Source organism: Rhipicephalus sanguineus, chromosome 2 (genome assembly GCF_013339695.2).
Source record: "Rhipicephalus sanguineus isolate Rsan-2018 chromosome 2, BIME_Rsan_1.4, whole genome shotgun sequence".
Lineage (NCBI taxonomy): Eukaryota > Metazoa > Arthropoda > Arachnida > Ixodida > Ixodidae > Rhipicephalus > Rhipicephalus sanguineus.
The window spans coordinates 31,789,133-31,814,373 of record NC_051177.1 but is presented as its reverse complement, the minus strand read 5'-3'; the positions used below and the strand labels follow the sequence as shown (position 1 = coordinate 31,814,373).

The following is a 25,241-nucleotide window of genomic DNA, read 5'->3' as shown; positions in this document are numbered from 1 at the left end:
GTAGCGCGAAAGGAGGGAAATACATCGAAGGGTTGTTTCTTGTCTCTCGGCTTCATTCGTATCGTTTGTGTCATTTCCGGGACACTGGGAAAATATTTTCTCCACGGCAATCTACAAGTTCATTTTTTGCCAACTAAAAAACGCAGCTACCACTTCTCAGGCCATCGGTGATAATGATCGGTTAGTTTCTTTCTTTCTTTCTTTCTTTCTTTCTTTCTTTCTTTCTTTCTTTCTTTCTTTCTTTCTTTCTTTCTTTCTTTCTTTCTTTCTTTCTTTCTTTCCTTCTTTCTTTCTTTCTTTCTTTCTTTCTTTCTTTCTTTCTTTATAAACTACTTGTTCTGCTTTTTCGTATATTTTTCTCTATCTCGATTTAATGCACATGCGTCCACTTGTGCAGCGCGTACTGAACCGTAGACTAAATCATCCTTGCTGTATGTAAATATAGTCTAAATACGGAAATACTAATTCCCAGAGACGTGGTTGAATTTGGTGGTGATCGAGGTAGTGATGATGGTAGTAAAGAAAAAAGTCATTAGGTTATGAATCCCTTCTCTGGGGTTATGAACGTTGACGTTAGTATTTTTTTCCTTATATATTATCGATCAACGGCAGTGGACAGAAATGCAATACTTGTTTCCGGCTATGGGGGCCGCTTCCTCGAAATCCACGGCAGTTATATCAGCTGGTTAAAGCCTTACAGGACTATAGATCCGCCTGGACCTAGCAATTTTTTTTTTTTTGCGCCTGCCTTCTCTCCGCTGTCCTTTCCATCTTTCTTTCCCTTTCCCCCTCCCCTTAGTGTAGGGCAGCAAACCGGATGCTACAATTCTGGTTAACCTCCCGCCTTTCTCTCGTTTTATTATCTCTCTCTCTCTCTCTCGCTTATTACACTCTTATTACTAAACATACTGACGATAATACTTTCGAGTTATGAACACTCGCTCATCTTCTTTTTTTCTCTCTCTCTTTCTTATTTTCTTTTTTTTTCGTGGCACGACGTGCGTGGTGCTCGCACAATCACTCATCAGTAAGGCTCACAAAGTGTTTCGGAAAGCGCGAAAGGCACCGCCACGCTAGGCCGGAAAACGTACAAACAGTAACGTGGCGATTATCGAAACTCTCGCTTGCCTGCGGTATAAGGCGAACGTGCAGCTGCAAGCAGCTGTGAAATGCGTACACGTATCGACCCGTGGCTGGGAAAGGAGGGCGCGGTTGTGACAGAGCGAGCGGCGTTAGAGCCCCGGGAAAAGGAACTGCGAAACGGGAAAAAAATGCGCCCACTAAAAACGCCAGCGAGTGGAAGAAAGACGTACACGCCTTCTAACGAACCTGACTGAGAGCCGCGTGGCCGTGTGTGTGTGAGCCTGTGTAGCGGGCACTTGACGGCTTAATCTACCGCAACACTCGAATACGCGCGCGGCTGTCCATATTCAGCCGTCGTTGTTCGTTCCTCGTCGAGCAAAAGATCCCTCGTGCTCGAGCTGACAGCCACAACGGCACCTGCGTGAGCATTAATGGCCCACAAACGTCATGGCTGGCAAGCGTGGCGCAAACCGGCAACGGCGTCTTTTTGAGGTCAGCGCCCGTGCAAGACGCATTCGTGGATGCTCTATCGAAATGTGTCTAGAGCAAACACAAAACAAAGTTCGAGTATTTACTAATTAACACAAAAGGCAGCGAAATACTTGTGGCGAAATGCTTGGGCGGCCCGTTCACAGCTTTTCAGGCAACGATAGATTATACTGTAGGACACATATTTATATCATTGATCAACATGCGCACTTGATGTACTCTTAGATCTAACTATGAGCTGTTGTACTCTTAGATCTAACTATGTCGTAATATGTAGATAGCATCCTACCTTAGCGACCAGACAATCTTCGCCTCTGCAGCAGATAGTAGTACAGCCCCGGGCGTCACTGTATATATTTTAAAAAGTGGAACTTCTCAAGCAAAATTACATCGCTCAACAATGGACTCAGACATACCTTAGTGGTGAGCTCTCGGCTCTAACGCATACCAGCGTCTACACGAGCCATACCATCAAATGGGCTTCTGCGGGAATATTTTAGCATATGCGCGCAAGAATGGAACGACACGTGACACGGCTGTAGAGATATCTACGCCGCTAGGGGGCACAACAGGAGATATTGAAGTGCGTTTCACACGGGAGCTGACATTCCACTGCTCATTTTGCTGTCGATGTATAGGCACCGCCACCTGTGAGGTGGTGTTGGCCATCTTTTTAACAGTTAAGCTCTTCTAGCTCGACGTAAAATGTCTACCGTGAGCCAAACTATCATTTTATTTATTTTCAATACTGCCAGTCTCACTTGGGGACCAAGACAGGTGGGCATACTGATAACAACGTGAGCATGAACTTGGGGACCAAGGCCGGTGGGCATACTGATAACAACGTGAGCATGAACATAATACACACATTGCAGAGTACAATTATGTTTCATACATAGAAATGTATGAAATGTATAATCATGAACCGGCACGCACTGTTGTTGTTGTTGTTGTTGTTGTTGTTGTTGTTGTTGTTGTTGTTGTTGTTGTTGTTGTTGTTGTTGTTGTTGTTCTGTGCTCATGGCACATACAGGGGATCGGACGAGTAGTTAGTGAATTCTTCCTGTATTTTCTGTATGGTGTAACTCCTTGGTACGCTATTTGTTTTTAATTATTGAACTGAAGTGCCAATATTGAGTAATGAAAAAATTAGCGTCGATGAAATTTAGCAAGGGATTTTTTTAGTAGCAATGAGATATTCCTGGATAGCAAGGGAAACATCCCTGTGGCTGTACCCAAGGTAGTGGCCCCATAAGAAAGAAGAATGGGTTGTCATAATTCCAGGCCCAGCTTTCGAAGAGTCGGTGGTAGTATTCTTTTCCTGTGTAGGTTATGGTTGGGTGTCGCATTTACCTACGCGTACGCGTTCCGCATAGGAATGGCCGACACCGAAGCTTGTGACCACTGCGGAAGTGATGAAACGATTCAGCGTATTCTGTGCCACTGTCCACAGTACTGTTCGCAGAGACAGTCGCTTTGCAGCGCGCTTGATAAACTGGACGACCGAACTCCTTCCGAAGAAGGAATCCTGCGCCACCGACAGGACTTAACGTCACAGAAGATGGCTGTGCAGGCGCTAATGCGCTTTCTGCGTTCAACCGGTCTATCAGAACGGCTCTGATAGGACGTCCTGCATGTGTGTGCATGTGTGCATTTTTTGTTTTGTTTTTATTTTATCTCACTTTCTCTCTCTATGGCCTCTTTCTTATCCCTATATCTCCACCCCTGTGCAGGGTAGCAAACCGGTCACTCGCACCAGGTTAACCTCCCTGCCTCTTCCTTTTGATCTATTTCTCTCTCTCTCTCTCTTTTCCTGAATGTTTTGAACTAGCGACATGATATGAAAAAATGACCAATCGTTTCTTCCTGATTACAGAAGAGGCCCAGAGAGGAGTTCGCACTAACCCCCGTATTCAGAAACGCTGCTCGACTTGAACTTGACTTCCCACCGCCTTGGGCAGCGCGTTCGAAACGCGTTGAAGGCGGTGGCAAGTCAAGTTCAAGTCAAGGAGCGTTTCTGAATACGGGGGTAAGTCCTCTTCTTCATCTTCGTCCTCTTCTGCTTCGCTCCCAGGTCCCGTACGCCGATTTCTCCAGCGCCGCCTGTAATAGCCTTTATGGGTGAGAGAGCGAGCACAGAGAGAGAGAGAGAAAGACACAGAAAGAAAGACTGAGAGAGACATAAAGAAAGAGAAAAAGAGAAATTCTGGGCAAAAAAAAAAATTCTTCACCAGGCGGGATTCGAACCCAACTAGCCTCGATCCAAATGCGAGCGTCCTAACCATTCGGCTATACAGATACTTTTCTTTCTGTTTCATGGTATTTGTTACAAATGAGCGTAATTAGCATACAAAGCGAACAAAAAACTCAAGGCTGCCTCTACCAGCGTACAAGCGTTACACAGAAGTCCTAGAGGGGTATCAAGGCAGTACATTTCATGAAGTGTGGATAGCAGTCCGGTTGAAACTGTAATTGTTGATAGAAGTCTTTTAACTGAAGAGCCATTTGAATGAAAGGCAACCGCGATAATACCATGGGTTCCGCATGCCTGTCTAACATGCGAGTTTTCCTTAAGCTGTGCATACCCATTAGTAAGAGCATGTCAACAGGCATAGAGTGGCTTTTGGGTGGCACGAGATAACGTATGCTATACGAATTTAAATCAAGTTATTTTTTAAAAGCCCTTTGCAGAACGTTCCAAAAGAGTATGGCGTCTTTACAGCTGATGAAGCAATGTTCTATAGTTTCCGGATACGCTAGCCCAGCTTAGCATATACTTGTATAGTAAAGTGTAGCAAGGGGGCGGTAAAGGTGTAGTGGGTGTGTGGAGGAGCGATGTGATGGCCGATTGTAGGCCGATAAGTCGGCGGTGGTTGGCCCGCCTCAGCCAGTTGGCGCGCGTGACGGTGCAAGTTGTAGCGAGCGTGGGCCAAGAAACCACCGTTAACTTATCGGCCTACCGCTGCAACGGAGTCGGCGGGTCGCGGCCGCAGCTGATTTCGTTCACTCAAACCACGGCTGAGAGCAGCACGTTCGCTGCGCGCGAATGCGCTAGTCACGTGGTTCTTTTTGTATTTTGCGGGCTTCCTTTGCAGCTTGAAAAAAATATGGCATACGTGAGACTTTATTTATTGCAAATAATGCAATGGAAGTTTCTGAAGACGCTCTCAAACGTTGCAAGTCCCATTTCTTGCCTAAATTCAATATTTAGCAATTTATTTAAATAATCCTAATTAACAAATTTACTAATTACAAAACAAAAAATTGTCTGTCGTGCGCAAGGTGACAGTCAGGAATTGCAACTGATTTCACTCACCTGCCTCTAATATTCTATATTTAACCTGTGGCTAAAGATAGCTGGGACACCTGGTATATAGGTAGTGTTCAAATGGGTCCCCAGGACACATCTGCAATGCAATGTGGGGCATCTGCGACACTAGTCAATGCCTCGCGGATGCCCCACAATGTGTCGCAGATAAGCCACGCCGACAGTGACCGCTTCGGTAGTTTCAGCTTTCGGTGCAGCGGGAAGCGGAACGCCTTCCCGCGTTCGAACTCTGCCTACAAACTCTGCCTCTCGCGCTCCATGAGCACAGGCCTATTACTGGGGGCCGCATTCTGTGGCGTTTCTCTCCTCAAATGACGACGCTTTTAATGAGTGTACACCGAGTACCAGTGTTATTTCAGTGTTATGTGCTTGTTGATTCCATCTCTGTACGGGATACAACATATGCTGCATCCAGGTGTATGTGAACTATTTCAGCTACTACAAAGGTTAAATCAGGATCCTTGGCGTTAGTCGTCGGGATGGAGATGTGCCACTAGGCGTCAACGTGGGTGCATCCTCGTCAAACGATGGCTATAGCTGCCAAACACCAAGAGGCATTATGCAAGCTCTCAAACATCAATGTACAATCAACTGCACTCCTCTGAAGACATGGTTCACTTTCGTGTTATACCGATTCCTATGACGGAGGGATCAAGCTTGTTTTATTGCGATAGCAATTATATGGACAGTCTCGGCTGGATTTTGCCGTCGCCGTCGCCGTCATGCACCGTATATGTATAAGTATGTATATATATATATAAAAGCCCCAAAGAAAAATAATTCAGAAAAATGCTTCCGAAGCGCGGAATCGAACCAGGGACCTCTTGTTCCGCAGCGAGTGGCGCTATCCATTACGCCACGAAACGCAGATCCTCCACGTAGCTAACGGCGAGCGTTATATACATACCCTTTACCGCTGGACGGACTCACAGACGGCAGGCGACAATAAGCTTTCTTCACTACCAGCGAGATGGCGCTAGCAGCGCGACGGGCGCATTTAAAAGTCGTCGTCGAGCTCGCTCGCTTCTTATATTTGCGCAGCGAGAACATTGCCCTTCCGTTGTCTGCTCGCGCGGTTTTCTCGCGGTGAGGGGAAGAGGAATGTTTTACGCTTTCACCGTGATGTCCGCGCTCATGTTACCGAGCGTACGAAAGTCACTCGAGCTGAAGGGACGCCGCTAAACGAACAAACAGAAGATGAGCGCGAACTATCAAGTGTCACAGCTCGACAGTTGAAGCACGCTAGTTTCCTTCGCTGCTTCGGCCGCCTTTGCAACAGGAACGCTGTTCAAACTGAGAGTATCCATTAGCGAGCCTCACTTCGTATAGCATTAATTTCTTGCTATGCTTCGCCCTTGCGGCGAAACTGTGACTTTTTTTTTTTTTGTACACACCAAAGTTCTTATGGCCAGCTTAAACAGCTTCGCTGTTAAGAATGCGGCATCAGCTGCTATACGCTGACTGCTTCGCATGAAACCGATTCCCACAATGCGTAAGATCTGCCAGATTTTTTTTGTTTTGTTTTGTTTTCTTATCACGTGTCGCGTCAAGTAACCGTGATACTAGACGTAGCACTGATGTGGCGGTGCACATGACACTAAGGAAGTGAAAAATGGAGGGATTGATAGAAAATGCGGGTCCTGTTTTCGGGAAGGTATGTTTGAGAAAACGGTAAAAACGGTAATGGCCAGGGCGGCGTCAGTGGTTCTGACAAGAACTGCCATATGTCTCTCTAGCAGGTAAAAATCAGTTCATGGAAACGACACTAGGCGTTAATCACTGCTGTGCGTCTGTTGGTGCATGTGCGCGTTTCGATATTTATATAGCTACGTGCACAGAAATAAAGTTTCGGTTGTTAGTACAGCGATGTCCTTGTCTGTCTTCTCTCTGTCTCTCGTTTTCAGTTCCGCTGCCCGAACCAGTGTTAGGTAGGTATGTTCGTGGTTGAAGAAGACATCTTGCTACTATTTTGCTCAAACCTCGCCCCCCCCCCTCCACAAATTTTTCAATGTTGCATGTGTACGCATACACGCACACCTACAAACGCACGCACGAACATACATAAATTATGGCTGAACAAGTCGTGATACGTGACAGGGGACAATTTGATTGGGCAGCTGAGAACGGAGCACGAGATATCAGTTTCGCTGCTGTTGCTTAACGTTAACTGTGAAAAGATATCTTTCTAAGGAAGCAATAAGCTACATAAACCACGCGACATATTCCAAAGACAGCTTGAAACAAGTTACGTGTGATCAAGTATACCAATCCTGCGCTGCAACGAATGAAAACGGGAACAAGAAGAGCTCTTATCCGACTGCCCGCTGTCACTTCGTTACTCTCCATAATACTGATTAATGCTGGTATACTCTTGACATACGGGTTTGCTACTAGTCCTGTCCAATAGCAAGCGCCTATGATGGAAACCACGCCATTTGCGGATATAGACGCCAACGAAGCTTGGCCGCTTTTTTCTGTATTTCTTGATCGACCTCCCACGAGAAGTATATATCATCGTTCGTGTGACAAAACACTGTCCCCGTTTTCGGTTCGGTACAAGCGGCAAACGTGGCTCCCCTAAAATAAGCGGAAGCAATTAGGCGCAGCTGGAAGCGGCGCGCCGTCCCAATAAGGGCAACAAAGGAGCGAGCCGCCGCCGCCTATCGTCTCAGGCAATATTGAACGCCTGGCACGCGTAGCACACACGATTTCTCAAGGCGCGCTCGAACTACAGAGAGAAAAGTTAGAAACAAGGCCCAAACAAAGCGCGCGCACTCACTCTTTTTCTTGCTGCATCGCTCAAGGTCTTACCTGTCCGCATCAATGATTGACGCACCCGTTACGCACGTAGGTCATCGTCAATCGCAGGTCATCGAATGACAATAGCGCGAAATGATTTCCGCTCACGGACCCTACACACAGGACTCTCTCTCTCTCTCTGTCTCTCTCTCTCCTTCCCTTTGCCGAGCACGTCTTATGGGAGAAGGACTAGAGGCAAACGAACGTCTGGCATAGCTTGTCATCTATTGTACGTCTGAGTGAACTCGTTGTGGGAGAGAAAGTAGCCGAGGGTTTACAGGGGACCAAGATGTCAAAGCGACAGGTCGTGATTGCGTGCGCGAGCAGCTAACTCGCGGGCCAGGCGCGTCTACCTTTGCCCCCTCTGTTCTCGGAAGCTACCGTTCCCTCTCAGCACGTCTATTTTACCCTCAATATTTCCTTCTTTTTGAGCTCGATTTTGCCCCAGAAGCGTTCCCTATAAGAAGTGTTTTTGTGCACCCGGAAGCAAGATACAGCACCGAACCGCTCGTTTAGTCTTCCTCATTTTTTTCTCTCTCTTTCTCTTCTTTCCCTCCCTCTCCTTCCTCCGAACACCCGGCCACAAAGGATCGTCATAGACACGGATGGATTCGCCACGCGTCTTCAGTATGTCGCCTCAGAAACGGAACCTGCGGTGGCTGTACCTGGTCGTGTTCGCGTCGCCTCTTCTAATTCAGCGATCCACGGCGTACTCTGTTAAGAGTAAGTATGCGCAGACGCCGCCTTTCTTCTGATATCTTCAATGAACGAGGCACGTCGCAGTTATGTTCGTCAGGGGGCTTTGGAAGAAGCGAACCAGGGCTTAGCAGTTGCTATGACATTGATTATTTGTAGTCAAAGCGACGCGCATGCCCGGTGCCATTGACGCTATTTTCTCGAGTACGCTGGTGTTTCACGAACGTACGCAAGTCCAACGCGTGCGCTACGTCTAAAGTTTTTGTTTCGTTTAAAACGCTGGCTATAGCTTCGCCTAATTTGACGTTATGTCCACCCTTTAGAATAAAATTACATATGGGCACTCTGCTATGAAAAACAAGATATTTTTAATGCAGATCGTTTGCAAAGTCATTTCGGTTGCAATGATATGGATAACGTCCGCTTTACTTGGCGTCGTTGTACCCCGACAGAATCTGAGACTGTGACGCGGAGGCGTACAGGAGGGGAGCCGCAACACTGGAAACATCTAGCGAGCTTGTGAGGCACTGAAACTCCTCTGGCATTATTCCCTACTCAAGCTCCCTCTAATTATTTCAGAAAAAGGTACATGGATAAGGCCAATGACAATGCAAAACTAGCTGTACGACTGTGCTGTTGCTTCAACATCAGTGGCTGTAGACAAGTGAAATGCGGCCGGCATTTGCTAGTAAACATTGCAAATATATTGCGCATGTTTACTAAACAAAATGTGTTACCAGATAGCAAACCAGCGGGAATTTCTGTGTGTCAACGATGCATCTAAATGTCAGTAATAGGGGGAGATACACACTTAAAGCAGTACTGACACGAATTTTACGAATTCTCGTGTTGTTACCCTAAAAATACTGGCGTCGAGAACCCCAAAGTGGTGCCTCGGAACGCATTGAATCTTTTAATAACCTTAAGTAGCCACGTTTGGTTTCAACATCGAGTGCGTGGTTTAACAGTGACGTGTCAACACAGTCCGACAAACTATTAAGCCACGCGGAGGCAGCAACTCGTCACGTACTAGCAGCAGCTCTGTCGTCTGCTGTCAGTCGCGCATGGGGCACGCAAACAACCGGCGATATCGACAGATATTTCGACCGCGTGCGGGACACAGAGTTCGAAAACATAGCGAAATGTGTTTTCTCGCCATGAAAAAGCCAATAGTGGAGGGGCCGGCTCGCAGATGCTGGGCGACGAAAACTTCAAAATTAAACATAAGTGGTTCCTGGCTCCGGTGCGTGGAGAAAGCTAACACTTTATGCTGAGGAGACGAGAAACAACAATTTTGCGATGCCCCCAAAACATGCCAGCACTCCTTTAAACACGCATGCAAACTACGAGAAAGCAACATGAGGGGAGCAAGCTCACAACCACCACCTAGAGGGGCACAACGTCTGCCTAACTTTAGGCAACGTTATTACGTTTCTTTTAGGCGTGTCGGTGACGCGAGCGAAGAAACATGTCACTGAAATGCTATCACATAAAAACAATGAGTTTGCTTCTGCCTTCTGATTCAAGTAGCTCGTTATCTCTGAAGTATGCAAAGCTAGACCATGGTGCATTTGGGGAGAGAGAAAAGCCTTTAACCTTCGAGAAAGATAACAGACGAGACAAACTTTAACGTAAGCCTGTTTGAGGACTGCAGAAGGAACAGCAAATATACTTTTTAACACGAAAGTGTTTCATGCCGGGGTCCACCAACACTTCACAGACGTATTTCCGTCACGGATATCGCGTTATGAAATGTACGCTAACAGATGACAAAGAAAAAAAAAACATGGTTGATCCCTCTGTCATAGGAATCGGTATAACACGAAAGTAAAACGTGTCTTCACAGACGTAGTTGAACGTTTGTTGCGCATTGTTTCGCCCTGAGGGCGAAGGAATGAATGCTGTCTCAGAAGGACCAGAGAGACCGCAGAACCGACAAGTCTTCGGTTTATTGTTGTCAGAACGAGCATTAAAAAAAATAATAAGAATGTAGAGCGTGCCCCTGGCCACCTCTTCTTCCTCGTCAACAGCTCCATCTTCAATCTGTTTTCTACATCTTCCCGCCGGCCAGATTCAACGGATGCAGCCTTCGAGCGAATACAACAGCTGAATCGGTCTCTTGACCAGTTTTCCTTCAGATGTCCGAAGCAAACATGTCCTCACTAGTCCATCCTTGCCTGGGAAAATCTTTTCAACCTTACAGAGTTTCCACTGCGTCCTTTTACGCGCTTCTCCAAGCAGAAGCACATCTCCTTCTTGTATAGCTGTGTGTCCAGCCGTTTTTCTGCTAGCACACTTCAGCTCCCTTAAATACTCTTGTTTCCATCTGATCCACCATGTCATCATTGCCTCTTTTCTTCTACTCCAGTAATTCAGCAAACTGTTTTCACCAGGTTTGTCGTATTCTTGCTTGTTAATTATTTGCTTGCCTCCTATAACATCCGCCGGTGTGATGGGTTGTGGCTCGTTGGGATCGTCATACACGTAAGTAAGAGGCCGGTTGTTAATTACTCCTTCTGCCTCAACAACCACAGTCCGTAGTTCTTCTTCATCCAGAAGTCGAGCTCCTATAGCTTTTGTCATTGACGTTTTAAAGCTTCTGATGAGTCTTTCATAAAATCCTCCCCACCATGGAGCTAACTCTGCAATGAACTTCCATTTTACTTGCAGGTTGCTGGTATACTGTTGCACCCTTTCGTCTTCCATCTTTAATATTTTGTTTATCTCTTTTTCGGATTTCTTGAAGGCTCTTGCATTGTCACTATAAATTGTCGTACACAATCCTCTTCTAGCTACGAATCTTCTGAACGCTTGTATAAACGCTTCCGATGACATCTTCTTGACCAACTCTAGTTGTACAGCTCTTGTTACTGCACACGTAAATATCACAATGTAGAACTTCGTAAATTTGCTGCCTTTCTCCTCTCGAGCATTTAGCGGTCCAGCGAAGTCCACACCAACTATGTCGAATGGCCTCGTCTTCGTTATCCTGTCAGCTGGAAGTGGTGCCGTTTCTTGCGTCATTGGTCGGGAATTAAACTTCCTACACGTGATGCATTTCTTTATAACGTATTTTACCATCTGTCGGCCCCGAACAATCCAAAACTTTGTCCTTAAGTGTGTCAATGTCGATGCAACGCCACCGTGCATGGTAACGTGATGCGCATGCAGTACTAAGAGTTCTGACAAGCGACTTTCTCTTGGCAAAACAATGGGATGCTTTTCATCAAAGCTTAAATCACTCCATTGAAGCCTCCCTTTCACTCTTAGGACACCTTGATTGTCTTCGAAGATGTCCGTGCTGTGCACTTTCATTGTGCCATTTATTCGTGTCACTTCGTTTTGTAACGTCTTCTGCTCCTGCTTTAACAGCACCAACTCTGCCTTGTCCAATTCTTCTCCTGTTAGCGAACCTGTTTTCGCTTCTCTTCTTAGGTTTTCAATGTATCGCATCACCCACGCTGTAACTCGCAATGCTTTTTTATACGATCCGAACCTGTTAACATCGATTATTTTCTCTTGACTCGTTGTGGTAGTTAGGCTTGTCACAATCTCTTCGTCGTGTTCGTTGTCATCATTGTCCGATTCTATCATGATGTCATAATCAGGCCTTTGTTTTTCGTTCCTGATCCACGTGGGGCCTTTCCACCATAATTCACTGTTCAGTAAATGTTGCATCTTCACGCCCCTCGTCATCAAATCCGCAGGATTTTCATCACTTTTAACATAACCCCATTGACTCTCTTTGGATTTGTTCTTGATTTCTGCTGCGCGGTTGCGAACAAACAGACCTTTCGTCTTGCTTGACTTGATCCAGCAAAGCACAATTTGAGAGTCAGTCCAGAATCTCACGCTTCTTACTTTCCTGATGAAATTCTCAGTTATATGACTGGCCAATCGAACTGATACTGTGGCGGCCAACAACTCCATTCTTGCCAGTGTAATCTTTTTGATTGGAGCGACTCTACCTTTTGCCATGAGTAAACTGGCCTCATTGCTGCCATCTGAGTATTCTGTTACGAGATATGCTGCTGCTCCGTATGCCATTGGGCTTGCATCTGAGAAAACGTGTACAGTTGATGCTTTCACCTCAGCTTGCTTGTTGTAGTCATAGCATCTGTTAATAGTGAAGTTATCCAGATGCTGAAGTTCCTCTGCCCAATCCTTCCACGCTGATCGGTGCTGGCTCGGTAACGGGTCGTCCCATTTTAGGTTTTCTATCCAAATCTTCTGCATCAACATCTTTGCTCTAACAGAAAATGGTGTCAAAAAACCTAAAGGGTCGTATAGCTTTGCCGTAGCTTGCAAAACCTGACGTTTTGAAAGTTGTCTTGTATCCATGTCCTGTCGCCACGTAGTGTCTGGGAAGCTCAGCAGGTCGTCGACAAAATTCCATTTCAATCCCAAAACCTTGATTTGTCCTTCTTTTCTGATTCTTCTATCTAAATCTTCTCCTTCTTCGTCAAATAGATTTCGTAGTTTGGCGTCATTTGAAGTCCATTTCCTTAAATTCATTCCTGCACCACGAAAAATGTATCTTGCTTCTTTGTACAGTTTAGCAGCTGTCGAGTAATCATCGGCTCCTAGTAAGACGTCGTCGACGTATATTCCTTTTCGGAGTTGCGCCACAACTGCGTGATACTTTTCTTCGAAGTCATCCAAGTGTCGATGAATTGTGGCCGCTAGAAGAAAGCTACTTGGTGTAGTGCCGAAAGTTACTCTCGTCATCCTCCATGTTCTTATCTCCGGGCTTGGCATAGCTTCGCTGGGTATTTCTTCCCACCACAGAAATCTCAGTGCGTCTCGGTCATTTTCTTGTATTGCTATTTGCAGGAACGCTTTTTCCACGTCTGCTGACATGACAATCCTGTGTTGTCGAAAGTTCATCAGCAAACTTGTGATATCGGGGTTAAGGTTTGGCCCATTTTCCAGGTTGTCATTCAGTGATTCCCCTGGGTTTTGACTTGACGATGCGTCAAATACGATCCGTATCTTTGTCGTTGTTCTTTCTTTCTTGATCACAGCCTGATGGGGCATATAATAGACAAACTTGTTCCGTACGTCTGTTCCGGCAGGTTCTTCGACGTTTTCTGCTATTTCTTTCTCGAAGTATTCTCGAATAGCTTTGTCGTAGGCTTGAATGTCATCGCGATTTTTCCATAATTTCTTTGTCACCTGCATAAGCCTCTTCTCTGCAACTGCCTTGTTGTCACATAACGTTACGTTTTCCTTCCATGGTAGCCGCACTTGATACCTTCCTGCCTTGAACTCCATTGTTTCTCTGATGTACTGTATCACACGGTCATCGCTTGGCTTTGCCTCGGGTTTCTCCGTGATTCCCATGCTTTCCAAATCCCAGAACTTCCGCAGTTCATCGGTGATCGTGTCAGAGTTGGCACTGACCTTGAGGACCATAACCGTCGATGATTTCAGTGGAACAGAACGAAGATCTACAGGACCTTGAACCGTCCATCCCAACATCGTTTCTATTGCCATTACTTTCGGCTGTATCTCGCGAATGCGACCAGTGACTACCGTCCAGTAGTAATCTGCTCCAATTAATATTGAAGTTTCTAGATTTTCGCCGTCATTGCCCGCCTTCTTACTGTCATCAGCCAAAGAAATTCCTAGAGATCTTGCTCTTTCTCGTACTGCCAAAGGTGGAGATGGTAGCACGTCGCAGGATATCACTTCTATCTCGAGCGCTTCAATGGTGATGTGTTCGGATGTAGGGTCCTTCTTCACGTTGACTTCGACGACTTTCAAGTCGAGTTCCACCTCTCCTCCTCCAAACGATCCAACGGTGATTCTTTCGGATCTTTTTACTTTGCACCCTAGTTTTCCCGACAATCTTTTGAGGATGAATGTCCTCTGGCTCCCATTGTCCAGCATAATCCTTGCGTAGCACCCACTTTCTTCTCCCTCCGTCCATGGAAAGGCTGTCTGCAGTAGTATGCACTTGTGCTCACCAGACTGCTGTGCGTGCATGTTGCAGGACTTGCTGACGTCTGCCCGATCAAGTTGGTCGCTTGTACGTATTTGTCCGCCACCGCTGCTTGACTGTTGATCTGACGTTCCAGATGTTCGTGGTCGACACATGGATGTTGCGTGCCTTCCCTTGCATGTCTTGCAGCGTACGTTGGCGCGGCATATCTTCGCCGTATGGTAATGTCTCGTACATCTGAAACACCTTCGCTCCCGCTGCAATGCTTCTTTCTTCTGTTCCATCGTTAAGCTTCTTCTGCAATCTTCCGTGTAATGTCCAGTCAGCTCACAGAAAATGCATTTTTTCATAGAGGTGCTTTGAAGCGTATATGTTCTTGTCCCTCTCGTATTACGTGGTGGTTTGTCCTCGGCCTGTTTCTCCTCATGAGTTTCTTCTCTGCTGCGTATATAGATGTTTAAGAACTCCATCATTCCTTTCAAACAACGCGTGCTCTCTCTTGATGTTGAGTCCGACGCTGTTGTTGCTGGACTGTTGTCTGCACCTTTCTGTATTTCTTTCATCTTCATCTCAATCCTCATGTCCACTGGTAGCGCAGATTTCACGACAGGCGTTATCACTGTGGCGTAACTGTCCATCTCCACGCCTAAAGACTGCAACGCTCGTGTGTTTACTTGCAACTTTTGGAATAGTTTCTTCAATCCGTCCACATCTCTGGAACTCTTCACTGCTTCTACGTTTGCTAGCTCTTTTATGTATGTTTCCCTTAAACTGTCTTGTCGCCCGAACGTTTCTTTCAGAAGGTCGACTGCATGATCGTAATTCTCATCAGAGAACTGTAAACCTTCTATTAGAGAAGCAGCCTCTCCGCTGAGTGACGCCAGAAGGTAATTAAATTTCTGACCCTTCGGCATGTTCGATCTGTTGTGCACCGATGTCTCGAACTGATGCCAAAACCTAGGCCACGCTGTTCTTTTGCCATCAAACTTGATCATTTCAAGACGTGGCAACTTAACAAGCTCTTGCATGTCCGAGGTGTGGTTAGTACCTTGCATTGTTGTCGCCTGGTCTGCCACTATTCTTGTTGTTAGTTGCGTCGCTAGCTCCAACTCTCGTAATCGCTCCTCTATTTTTGTCGTTGCTGCGATGATCTTCATCTCATAATGCAAAACTCTTTCAAATTCTGCCTCCGCGTCTTCCTCTTCGATGAGCGATTCAATCTGTTCGTTAACTTGGTTTAGCGCCTGTGACACGCTCTTCATCTGGTTTAGAAGCGTCATTAATTGCGCTCGATCGGCTTCTTCTTCTATCTTCTTATCAATTTCGCTCGTAAGCGTTGTTACATTTGCTCGAAGCGTCTTCCGCTTCTTCGATAAGACTTCTCTATTCATGCTTGAAATCGTGTGAAAAGGCCCTTGCCTGTGTAGCTGAGTTGCCAACGGTCATATGTCGTGGTCCTTCCCGCGACGGTTCGATGTTGAGCCAGACGCCGCTGCTCCGTTCTTCAACCCGTTGTTGCGAAGGGGGTTGAAGTCTTCGCGTCTGTCTTCAGGTATCCTGGTCACGGCACCATGTCTCAGAAGGACCAGAGAGACCGCAGAACCGACAAGTCTTCGGTTTATTGTTGTCAGAACGAGCATTAAAAAAAATAATAAGAATGTAGAGCGTGCCCCTGGCCACCTCTTCTTCCTCGTCAACAGCTCCATCTTCAATCTGTTTTCTACAAATGCTATAGCAACAAGTTGTAATGTCACGCGAAGAACGGCAAGCAGCTCGAAACTTCCAACGCGTTGTTCAAGCAGAAAGGACGCACGGAACGAACAAACACAGGATGAGCGCGAACTAACAACTGTCACAGCTCGAAAGTTAAAGCGCGATGGCCAAATACAAATGAAGACGCACGAAACGAACGCACAAGTATACACAGGATGAGCGCAAACTGTCACAGTTGTAACTTATTTGTTTGTGAGCAGCGCGCTCCTTTCGCAAAAGCGGCCGCTGCAGTGAGCGAAATGACCTTCGTGCTCTCTGTAACTTGAACGCAAACTTGCGGTGAGAGCGCAAGACGTACAAGATAAGCGCGCGCGCAGGAGCGACCACGCCCTGTAGAGACGCACGCTCATCTGAACGCGGGAGGGGGGCGACGACATTTAAAGCGCGCTCTTCTAGAGTCACTGTATATGCTACCTTTAGGTAGCAGAGTAGCGCATAGGTCCGGCTAGCAACCACAGCTATGCGGTGAAGTCGCACTTCGTTTTTGCAGGCGACATGCCTACCGTGTCGCCGATTAACCTATCTGGCGTGTCGAAGACCGGCGATAAGCATTGGCTGTCGATGACAAGTGTTAATTCAGTTCGCTGCAGCGGCGGCGTCGAGAAATAAAAAAATTGGCCCAAGCGGCAGCTTCTCCGCAATGCATGGCTGCTAGCGGCGTTGGAAGACAGATGCGCAACTCTGCTACCTAAAGGTAGCATATACAGTAGCTCTACGCTCTTCGAGCCCTTCGCGCCATCTCGCTAGTGATAACGAAAACACGCTGATCTACCCTGATCTTTGAGTACCGCCACTGGCAAATGGTGTATATAAATAGCACGCCGTTAGTATGACGAGGAACGTGTCGTTTGTGGCGGAGTCATTTCGCGCTGCGCGCTGGGGATCGAGAGGTCGCGAGTTCGATTCCAGGTGACGGAACTTTTCTTGCAAGTTTTTTTCTTTGCCATATGTGAGTCTTTATATTTTACAACGTCATATCCGTGACGGAAATGCGTCAGTGGAGCCGTGGTGGACCCCGGCATAAAACACTTTCGTGTTAAAACTAGAAGAAATTCAACCCGCAACCTCTCGCTCCGCAGCGCGGGGGAGCTAAACGACTCGGCCACAAAGTGTACGATTTTCAGCGTACTAACGGCGAGCTATTTATATGCGCCATTCACCGTTGGCGGTACTACTTTGCCCTACGGAAGAGCTCGGTAGCACTTCGGCGTGTTTTCGGGCGAGATGGCGCGAAGGGTGCGAGGGGCGCTCTTTAAAGGTCGTCGCCCCGTTCGTTGCGATGCGCGCGCGCGCCTCCTACCTATGCCATCTGTACTTTGCCCTACGGGACATCGTCTCCCGTGCGCGCGCGCTTATCACATGAAGGAGATGGTTTGTATGTCTTGTGCTTTCACCGCAAAGTTTGCTTGGAAGTTACAGTGTGCATGAAGGTCACTTTGCTCACTGCAGCGGCCACGTTTGCGAAAGGAGCGCGCTTCTCAAACATAAAGAAGTAACAACTGTGACATTTGTTAGCTCGCGCTCGTCCTGTGTGTGCTCTTTTGGTGCGTTCTCTGTGCTTGAGCAGCGCGTTGCAAGTTTTGAGCTGCTTGCCGTTCTTCGCGTGATATTCAAATTTGTAGATATCGCATTCATTGCTTCACCCTTGCGGCGAAACTGTGACTTTTTTATGCGCTTGCCGATGACATCTTTGCACGGGGTTCACGACATGCTGTATCCAGGTCATGGGCGTGTCACAAACGAGCGCGTCAATAAAGCGCGCGCGCGGCCGCTTTCAAACGGCAGCGGGATAGAACGGCGCCAACCGCTCGCCCAAGAAGCGCGAACAACGAAAAAACAAGTATCAAAAGACGCCGACGCGCCACATCCTCCTCGCCCAGTAGCAATCTCAGATAAAACGCCCAGCAAAGCCTGGATCTTTCTAGAGGAAAAGGATGACGCATCGCCGAGCGACGCCGCCGGAAGCAGAACCGGCGAGAGAAACCTAGAACATTCCGTAGCCTTGGCTGTACTGCACGTCGAAGAACCCTCCCGACGCTTCTAGAAAACTGTGGAGAGGAGATATAAGCGTACAACGACGACCAGAGCAGTCAGTGAGTCAGTGAGTCAGTCGGCCCGGAGATGGTGAATTTATGCTGAGTGTGGCTCCGTCAGCCAAAGAAGACGTGTTTATGATGTTGTGCGGTCAGTCGATCATCGGTCTGGAAGAATCAAATGACGACGCCGTGTGAGCCGTGACAAGTTACGTCGACGGAGGGAACTACGCGATCACCGCTGGAGTTGGCGTGAGTGTTTCCTAGAAGAAAAGCATTCAAGTACCGTCCAAGAATTGTGGACTGGATACGCCGTTGAATATTCAGGACTTTAACTGTTCTTGAATAGTTGTAATGCACGAAATTGCATTTGTAGTGCGTGATCTGTTCGTTTAGTTGCCGTTGTGTTAACAACATCTGAGTTAGATTGTGAAGTTGTAACTGGTACCAGCCGAGTGCGCATGTGTTTGAGATGCTTGTAATGCCTTAACTGAGAATATATTCCGTTTGTGTTATCGACTCTCGGCTCTGACTCGGTCTTTGGACCACAACCGGCGTTCGCTGGCGCACTGAAAGGACCAACTGTATATTGTCCACGCTTTCGTGGTGCGTTTTCGGAGGGCCGAGACGCCAGCCCTCGGAATCCACCCGGCGACTGCCATCCCCATTAGCGGGATTAGTGACAGGGCGTTAGTCGTCGGGATGGAGATGCCAGCATGGATGAATCCACGTCGAACGGTTCTATAGCTCATAACTGATTTTTAAGGCGCAAAGGCGGACATACATAAGATAGGACACGGGACGGAAGATAGGACACGGTGCTATAGCTGCCAAACACCAACAGACATTGTGCAAGCTCTGATATACCAATGCACTATAAACAATCAACCACTTCTGTGACGACACGTTTCACTTTCGTGTTATACCGATTCCTATGACGGAGGGATCAGCCATTTTTGTTATTTTTCTTGTTCTTGTCTACGACGGGGAATTAAAGGTGGCTTCTGCCCATGTCCAAGAGAAAGACTCCCTGGTCTTTCTCTTAGACATCTCACTGGTCGGTTGAATATTCCTTATCGTGTTCTTGTATAAGGTCAATCTTAATAAGCGCGGGGGGGGGGGGGGTACATGTGCACTACCACAAGATTAAGCAAAACATTCACGTGTAATGCGGGTACGTTGCTATGACCGAATGTTAAGCGTTCCATAGCTTCTAAAATCTTGATACACTTCCAGAGGAGGGAAAGACAGCGGTCACATTTAGTTCTCTCTTTTTCCTTTCCTGTCTTTCTTTTCTCCCTCTCTCCTATTTTCAGAAAGCTGCACAACTCCAGATGGCACTAAATCAGAGGGCGAGGTCTGGTATGACGACTCACGTTGTATTAAGATGACGTGTATGCAGGGATTTCCCGTTACGTCCAGGTAAGAAACCATGGGTCTCCGACAGCTTCGTTAGCGCTTTTGTGTCACCCTCTTTATCAGCGAAAAAATTTTGGGAACTTTTGCTGAAGAATTTTGTTTATGGTACATCAAATTACTTCGGGAATTCCCACGCGGGTCTGCAGCTTCACTGCCGTGGTTTAAGCACCTTTATTAGGTTTTACTTCTAAAAACGCGTCGTTCGACTCGAGCCGTAAGGTGTAGAACAGTGCATCTAGTATAAGAACGATATGAGGCGATATCTTTTGTCGACTGAATCATAGCACGAGTTGTTGACAGATTCCATCCTGTAACTGTGTATAATACGCATTTATTCTAACGGGTCGTAAGAATTTAGTAGCAGATGCTTATAGAGACCTCGTTTTAAGTACTAGAAGAATGATTTGATTATGAGACACGCCATATACAGACAGCCTTTGGATTAAGTAATACCACTAGGTGTTACCTATGGTTCACGGTAGTTATCGAATTAGGTCCACATTGAAATGCAACCGCGGAGGCCCCAATTAAAGCGGTGACCTCTAGCTTATCAGGGCAACGCTACAGCCAACAAGCTGTAACGGAGGATAAAAAGAGTTTCCAAACTCATCACCTGGGAGCGCCTTTTAAGTGCCGTCAGTGATTGTCCGGACTGTGATGAGAGCTTTACCACGCCAATGGCGACCTCGAATGGCCGGTGGCCGAATTCAGGTAATAGAGAAACACCCTTATAACGTGAGAGATGTTTTTTGAATGCGAACTTTGGGTAGATTCCCGCGATAGAAAATCTAAGAGAAAGCAATCTACGGCCGACATTGCGCTTCGAGATTTTCGGGATAAATTTTACAGACGGTGAATATATTCGCACATAGCACATTACAAAACAATCCGCCTAACGTTCGCATCCATTTGAAACTGCAGCTGTGGCAAGCCGCAGCCGAGGGGCAAGAACTGCAGGCCTATTCCGGGCAAAGGGCGCTTCCCTGAGTGCTGCACAAAGCTGCTGTGCCAGACAGGTATGAAGCTATATTTTTTTTGTTTATCAAGATAGATAAGGAGTCAGCACATAGTTGTGTCTTTGCGCGCTATTCTAGCAGCGTCGTTGTTGCTGCTATGCTGGGGCGCAGCCGGCTTATGCGGAATGCACGAGCTTAATCGATATACAGGCAAAACAGACTCGCAACGTGCCAGCTAGTTTGGTCTCAAATTATTACAGCAGTAACCGACAAGCAACGCGTAAAGATGTCATCGTAACGCTTAATTTAAACCACGGCTCTTGCCGCGCCGCGGTAATGCCAGTAGAGTTGTGGGCACTAGGCTGAAGCACATTTCACTTGACGAGCCTTCAGTTTCATTTCCATTTGTTAATGCAATTAGCATTATTTGGGAACTTGACGCACCTGTCAGCGTAGGTCGCCAAACTCACTCATGAGTCAACTCACTCACACTCACTCACACTCAGATCGAGCTGCGAGTCTGAGTGAGTCCGGGTGAGTAATATTTCGGTGAGTGTGAGCCCGAGTGAGTCCGCTTGAAGAAAACTTGCGTGAGTCTGAGTCCGAGTCAGACCGTTTGAGGAAAATATTGGTGAGTGTGAGTTCGAGTGAGCCCTAAACGCGAAATATATTTCATGAGTGAGTCTGAGTGAGCTCCCCCTTTAATTGCCGACCTATGATCCTATCAACTCAGCTATCTTCATTATCATCAGCCTTATATCGGCTTAGGTTTATACTCAGATATATTCCCAGACACCACCTCAATGTTGATTGATCAAAGGCGTGAGAAAGGGGGGGGGGGGGGGGGGAGTGCTATGACCTCCCAACTCTTTCACGGGACTTTCTTAATAGAAATATGTCGTGTGAGACGCATATTTCATAAAGAACGTCCTCACTGGATTGAAACCCCTGAAATCTAGTATTTGAAGGTACAGGACCCAAAGGCGTATCGTACAGCACCCAATATTTGAGATACTGGCATTCAAGAGCATTTACACGATGATCGGAATAGCTCACTTAATGCCATCGGACTCATGAGTTGACTCACTCAGGCTCACTCAGGCTCAGGTCAAGCTGTGAGTCTGAGTCCGAGTGAGTCCGGTTGAGCAAAGCGTTGGTGAGTTTGAGTCCGAGTGAGTCCGGTTGAGAAAAAGTTTAGGGAGTCTGAGTCCCAGTGAGTTCGGTTGAGGAAAATTTCGGTGAATATGAGTCCGAGTGAGCTCTCATAGCAAAATATATTTCTTCAGTGAGTCTGAGTGAGTTGCAAAATTGTTGCCGACCTATGCTTGTCAGTATTCTCGTATTCATATAATTTCATGGCAACTTCTTCCACAAAAGATATACCACTGGTTGTACCATTGTACCATAATTATAATAATAATTGTTGGGGTTCTGTGTCACAAACACACGATATGATTATGAGGGACGCCGCAGTGTAAGGCTCCGGAAATTTCGACCACCTGTGGTACTTTAACGTGCACCTAAATCCAAGTACGCGGGCCTCAAGCATTTTCGCCTCCATCTAAAATGCGGCCGTGGCGGCAGGGATTCGATCCCGCGACCTTCGGGTCTGTAGTCGAGCACCATAACCACTAGACCACTGTGGTGGGTGTACCATTGTACCAAACATGTCCCAAGTGTACCACTGGCCGATTAGACAACTTGCGCCATCAAGACAAGAGGCAAAAAATGAAGTCGGCGACAAAGAAGTTAAACCGTTGGAATCATCAAATGCACCTGAGTGAAGCGAAAGAAGTGAACTGAGTAGATTGGGACCAGAGCGTGAGATTAGTGGCTGATCATAATGACATAGGTAGGTTCAAGTGTTCTTATCATCATCATCACCATCATCATCATCATCATCATCATCATCGCCATCCTAGCGTGCAATAAGCAGTGAGCGTTGAGCTGTACACAAGTGAGGAAATGTCGGCAACAGATGATGGTAAAGCACAGCGAAATTGGAAATTACAATATTTTAATGAAGATACGAGTAACAACACGGTATCAAAACAACATCAAGTGATGGCTTGTAGTCATCGAACATATGCACACTCGGCTGTATGCATAAACATAGAAAAGGACTACGGAAACATCTACCAAGACAAACTCGAGATGAAAGGGAAGAGGGATGTAGGAATAATAATACGCCAAATACTTGGCAGCCACAAATAAATATCATTAGGTGCTGCAGCTGATGGGTAGGAAGTAATGTCGGTGCCAGCGCTAACTTTGCCAATGAATATTTGTACGTAAAAGTAAAGACACAGTCAGACAGAAAGTTAACCAAAGGTCGGTGGGCCGACTGCCACTGAGGTTCAGGGTAAATCGATAACGTGGAAGTCCAGGGGGTCGTAAGGCTAGGCCTCTCCTTTGAAGTCGAAAAAATGTATTGCCAAATCAGTTTTGAGGAAAGACTCGGGAACATGGATGAAAAGCAGTGAATAGCCAAGGTGAACTTGCATCTGCACTTCAAAGGCGTCCTCAGTAGAATACATTAAGCAAGAAGTTACATGAAGAATACATGAAGCCTCGCTGCCTATTTTTGGCTTCTAGTAGTTCGTGTTCGCGATCACGCCCCGGATCGGATAGCTAAATAGAATCGGATAGCGCAAAGGCTTTGGGCTACTGTCCGATCTGCGTCACGCATCGGACAGCAGTCAAACGCCTTAATTAGCCCTATGCTAAAACTGCGGATATTCGCGCAACGCTTCTGTGAATACAGCCGTATGTTGAACTGCACATGTCAACTATAAACTCACGTGGGAAACACGACGTCAGAAGTATACACGGTTTTCTTTACTCATGCTTGTTTCTTTATTTATTTCTCAGGATTCTCGCCAAGCAACATGGGATCATTGACGCAGCAGGCGAAGAAAATATTGCTGGAATCTGATGGAGCGCCTGCCATGAAGCGTGCTGCGCCCGAGCCCGTGAAGCAACTGGCCAGGAGTGCTCCGAGAAGTGCTTCGAGCAGTGCGCGAAGCTCAGACCCTAGGCTTATCAATGAGGTGTTGAGAGGTAATGCGGTGTCGAGAGGCCGCAGCGGTGGGGAACTATCGCGTGCGGACGAGGACCTCATGGAATCGGTGCGCACAGTTGGTCTCGAGCCCAGTGACACCGAAGAACGACGGGAAGCGTCTGAGGACACGGAAAAATAATTAAAATAAATGTGGTATCCGTATAGCGCCTTGGTGGCCATTCTGTATTCTTCTGCGTTTACACGCATAGTGTACGACAGGAGGCATTGTGATTTCCGTGGTAATTAGTAATTACAAACTTTATTAAGACGAGAGCCTCAAATGTCTCATCAAACGCGAAAAGTGATCTTCGTAGGTGACGGCGGCGGCGTCACCGAAATGGTGCAAAGAAATCACCATCATCTGATGACGACATCATAACGTCACAGATCGTCGCATTCTGTATGACGTCATCATGACGTCATGTCCCTTGACGTCCTATGATAAGGTCATTCTGTGACACCATCGCTTGGTCAAAGGTGGGTCCATCTCGGATGCAGTGCGAAACTACGTTAGGCGCAGAAAGCTTCCGGAGGCGGAGTGGGGAAGTATGTGGGGGGAGGGGGGGGTCAATACAATCGAATGAGATGCAAAAAATAAAAGGAAGAGGTACAAAACGTGGTTTTCCCGTTCGAGTCGTCATAGGTGACTGCATAAGGCACCGAGTGACTTTTTGGTTAGTACCGGCTCATGTCGGGACACGTGTCTAAAGTATGCAATTTATTCAACATTACAGCGGTCCTCTGGAATTGTTCAGATGCAGCATATGCATAAACTTGCCTAGCTCTTCTCATCACCTAGCCAAGGAAAACCAAATTTGTTTGTGCATATTCGGTCCACTTTTTTACAGTGATGCCTAAGGGCAAGCTTTCGAAATAAAGAAATACTACTTGCGATGACACTGCGGAAAAAGAAACATTCGCTCTTCCCGCCGTATAGGCGACCGGACGCCATGGAACATGTAGCTCCCTCTTTCGAGCTTCAATAGAACGCAACGTCTCCCACGCACGGGCGCGAAACTTCAATGAAACCAATGGTTGATATCAGCTTCTCTTAATTTTTTATAAGGTGGAAACGGTTGTGATACTCATATACATTAGGTAGCAGACATTTAAATACTGGAAGCTCCAACGTAGTGGATAGATATAAATGAAATGAAATCACTTGCACGGTTATTCAAGTTCTATATATGTACACATAAGCAATTATAACTTCCTCATACTTTTTTGCAGAATTCTATCAGTTATCATCGTGCATTGGATATTTCGTAAATTTTTATTAATAAACATGTCGAACAATCACGTATATTAAAAACAAAGGATGTGCTTTATCTCTGTGTTTACTAGTTAGACTCTTTGTCTACGTACTCTTTGTCTATGTGCCTTCGCACGAAGCATTATGGGACACCAAAAAGAAGCCACATATTCGTAATTCACGCTTTCAAAATCAATAACTGCTTCCTGAATGCAATAACTGCTGTAATACATACGTATTACACACGTATGTGCTAGTACTATGCATGTTAGGAATCGGCCAACAAAGAGCACGTCCCGAAGCAGCGATGCGAGCGTGACGCTACCGGAAGGCGTTGTATTACTTATTACCATCTGTGACTCTTTGTGGTGCTGTAAGCCGTTTTTTAACCTTCCCTCATCTGAAATG

General features: G+C 46.6%; 2 protein-coding genes across 2 annotated transcripts; one reads left to right on the top strand and one right to left on the bottom strand.

The window, feature by feature from the left end:
• Positions 1-1,387: 1,387 nt before the first annotated feature.
• LOC125757331 (uncharacterized) lies at positions 1,388-14,383 on the bottom strand. Its single transcript, XM_049412806.1, has 2 exons — positions 13,291-14,383; positions 1,388-1,500 (listed from the first exon to the last, which is right to left on the bottom strand). Exons 1-2 carry the CDS (start codon positions 14,381-14,383, stop codon positions 1,388-1,390), a joined length of 1,206 nt encoding a protein of 401 aa, XP_049268763.1.
• A 5,077-nt stretch (positions 14,384-19,460) lies between these two features.
• On the top strand, positions 19,461-23,720 carry LOC119381522 (uncharacterized). Its single transcript, XM_037649297.2, has 3 exons — positions 19,461-19,567; positions 20,486-20,580; positions 23,392-23,720. The coding sequence occupies exons 1-3, from the start codon at positions 19,533-19,535 to the stop codon at positions 23,718-23,720; spliced, it is 459 nt and encodes a 152-aa protein (XP_037505225.2). The 5' UTR covers positions 19,461-19,532.
• The last annotated feature ends 1,521 nt before the right edge of the window (positions 23,721-25,241 follow it).